We start from the raw sequence: 2,508 nt of genomic DNA on the forward strand, positions 1-2,508 counted from the left end.
TTAAAAGCAATGTTAAGAAAATACCCACACCATGACATTCCTGAACATATGCAATTATACATTTTTTATCATGGGCTAAAACCCTCTGCTAGAAATGTGATAGATGCAGCTGCAGGAGGTTCTGTAATGGGAAAAACCACAGAGGAAGCATTGCAACTGTTGAATGAAATTTCTGAGAACGCTATCCAATGGCCATCTGAGCATGTAATCATTAAAAAGGCTGCTACGCTAAATCAGGTTGATGCTTCAAATACACTAACGCAGCAGATTGTTTCTTTGGCACAAAAGTTTGAATCTTTTCAGGTGAGTACACAACAGTCAAATCAATTTGAGGCTTGTGACATGTGCGGAGGAAACCACCAGAACCATGAATGTCAAGCAACCAATCAAACGGATGAACAGGTTAATGTCATCGGTTACAAGCCATATCCTTTTGGGAGTCCAATGGCACAGAAGCATCTAGGATTTCAGTGGAGTAACCCAAATGGTGCAGAAAACTCTCAAAGCTTCCAGAAACAACAGGTACAGGGTCCGTCGGGATACCAGAGCCAAAATCGTGGGCAACCGAGTTACAGACCTTATCAGCAAGCGGGACCATATCAACAAACAGGGTCATACTAGCAGAGGCCCCAACAAGCTCATCCAAGCCTTGATGACCTTTTGTACAAGTATATCAAGGTCACTGATGAAAAGATGGAAAGCCAAAATACATCCCTCAAAAATCTGGAAATTCAATTAAGCCAATTGGCAGCTCTTGTGTCAGAAAAGATTCAGGGTCCCTTACCAAGCAATACAGAGAAAAATCCAAGGGAGCACCTTAAGGCCATCACTTTACGGTCAGGTAAAGAACTAGATGAACCTTATGCAGGCAAACAAGAAAAGAACCAGACAGAACAACAGGTAGACAAGGGTAAGAATTTTGAAAAACCATCTGAACCATCAAAGGAGAAAGAAATAAAGAATAAGGAAGAAAAAATTTCTGAAAAAATGGTTGCCCCACCTTTGACAATTCCTTTTCCACAAAAAATAAAACGAGAAAAGCTTGATGTCAATTTGCAAAGTTTTTGGAAATCTTAAAACAGATTCATATTAATATTCCTTTTACTGATGCTTTGTTGCAAATGCCTTCATATGCTAAATTTTTAAAGAAATTTTGTCAAGTAAAAGAAAATTGGAAGAAGTTTCTGTGGTAATGCTTACTGAAAAATGCAGTGCTATACTTCAAAATAAGCTACCACAAAAACTTGGTAATCCTGGTAGTTTTACCATTCCATGCACTTTGGGAGGTGTATATTTTGAAAAGGCACTTTGCGATTCTGGAGCTTCAATAAATTTGATGCCATTTTCTATCTTTAGAAAATTGGATCTTGGTGAAATGAAAGATATAGGTGTTTCTCTTCAGTTTGCAGATCAAAGTACCAAAAAACCTAAGGGAATAATTGAAAATGTGCTTGTAAGAGTAGATAAGTTTGTGTTCCCTGTAGATTTTATAGTGCTTGAAATGAAAGAATGTCCTGATGAACCGATAATTTTGGGTAGACCATTTCTTGCTACAGGAAGAGCAATCATAGATGTTCATCAAGGGTAACTAATCTTGAGAGTTGATGAAGAAAGAGTCATTTTTGATATGCAAAAGATACTAAGATTTTCAGGAGATGAGACATCATCTTCATGCTTTTCTATTGACATGATTAGTGATCTTGCAGATGAATTCAAAGATGATCAATTAATTTCAGACTCAATGGAAAGATGTTTGACCAAATCAGGCACCGCACAAGATGATGATCCCACAATTAGGAGAGAAGCTCAAATACTGGAAAAAGATTCTGAGGATAACGAGATGCAATCAGAAGAAGTTCAACCAAAAATTGAACTCAAAGTTCTTCCTTCTAATTTAAAATATGTTTATCTTGAGCAAGAATTATTTCTAGTAATTATTTCATCTTCCTTGAAGAAGAAAGACTAATTCAAGTCTTAAAAGCACACAAAGGAGCCTTAGGGTGGACTGTAGAGGATATCAAAGGGACTAGTCCAGCAATTTGTACGCATAGAATCCTCATGGAAGATAGCTACAAGCCAATAATCCAACCCCAAAGGAGATTGAATCATGCAATGCAGGAAGTGGTGAAAAAGGAGATTGTCAAGCTTCTAGCAGCAGGTATTATTTACCCAATTTCAGATAGCCCTTGGGTAAGTCCAGTTCAGGTAGTATCAAAGAAAGGAGGTATGACAGTTATAAAGAATGAAAATAATGAACTCATACCTACGAGGACTGTTACAGGATGGAGAGTCTGTATTGATTATAGACGTCTCAATGATGCTACCAGAAAAGATCATTTTCCTTTACCATTTATTGATCAAATGTTACAAAGAATTGCAGGATATGGTTTTTACTGTTTTCTCGATGGCTATTCAGGGTATAACCAAATACCAATTGCACCTGAAGATCAGGATAAGACAACTTTCACATGTTCTCATGGAACATATGCATACAGAAGAATGCCATTT

General features: G+C 37.2%; 2 protein-coding genes across 2 annotated transcripts in view; both read left to right on the plus strand.

The window, feature by feature from the left end:
• Positions 1 to 1,077, plus strand: part of LOC109220665 — a 1,611-nt gene extending 534 nt beyond the window's left edge. Inside the window, exons 1-2 of the mRNA XM_019385123.1 lie at positions 1 to 522; positions 625 to 1,077. The exon at positions 1 to 522 is cut by the window's left edge and continues 534 nt beyond it. Coding sequence (XP_019240668.1) covers positions 1 to 522; positions 625 to 1,077 — 975 coding nt within the window. The remainder of the gene's footprint in view (positions 523 to 624) is intronic.
• A 115-nt stretch (positions 1,078 to 1,192) lies between these two features.
• On the plus strand, positions 1,193 to 1,966 carry LOC109220666. The gene is made up of 2 exons (XM_019385125.1): positions 1,193 to 1,584; positions 1,696 to 1,966. Exons 1-2 carry the CDS (start codon positions 1,193 to 1,195, stop codon positions 1,964 to 1,966), a joined length of 663 nt encoding a protein of 220 aa, XP_019240670.1.
• Positions 1,967 to 2,508: the final 542 nt, after the last annotated feature.

Source organism: Nicotiana attenuata, unplaced genomic scaffold, assembly GCF_001879085.1.
Source record: "Nicotiana attenuata strain UT unplaced genomic scaffold, NIATTr2, whole genome shotgun sequence".
Taxonomy (NCBI): Eukaryota; Viridiplantae; Streptophyta; class Magnoliopsida; order Solanales; family Solanaceae; genus Nicotiana; species Nicotiana attenuata.

Excerpts from the sequence above, each read along its gene's own strand:
- LOC109220666 (XM_019385125.1), top strand. The coding sequence starts at position 1,193 with ATGCTTACTGAAAAATGCAGTGCTATACTTCAAAATAAGCTACCACAA. Across the intron at positions 1,585-1,695 it reads ATCATAGATGTTCATCAAGG|TGATCTTGCAGATGAATTCA; the intron begins GTAACTAATCTT and ends TGACATGATTAG.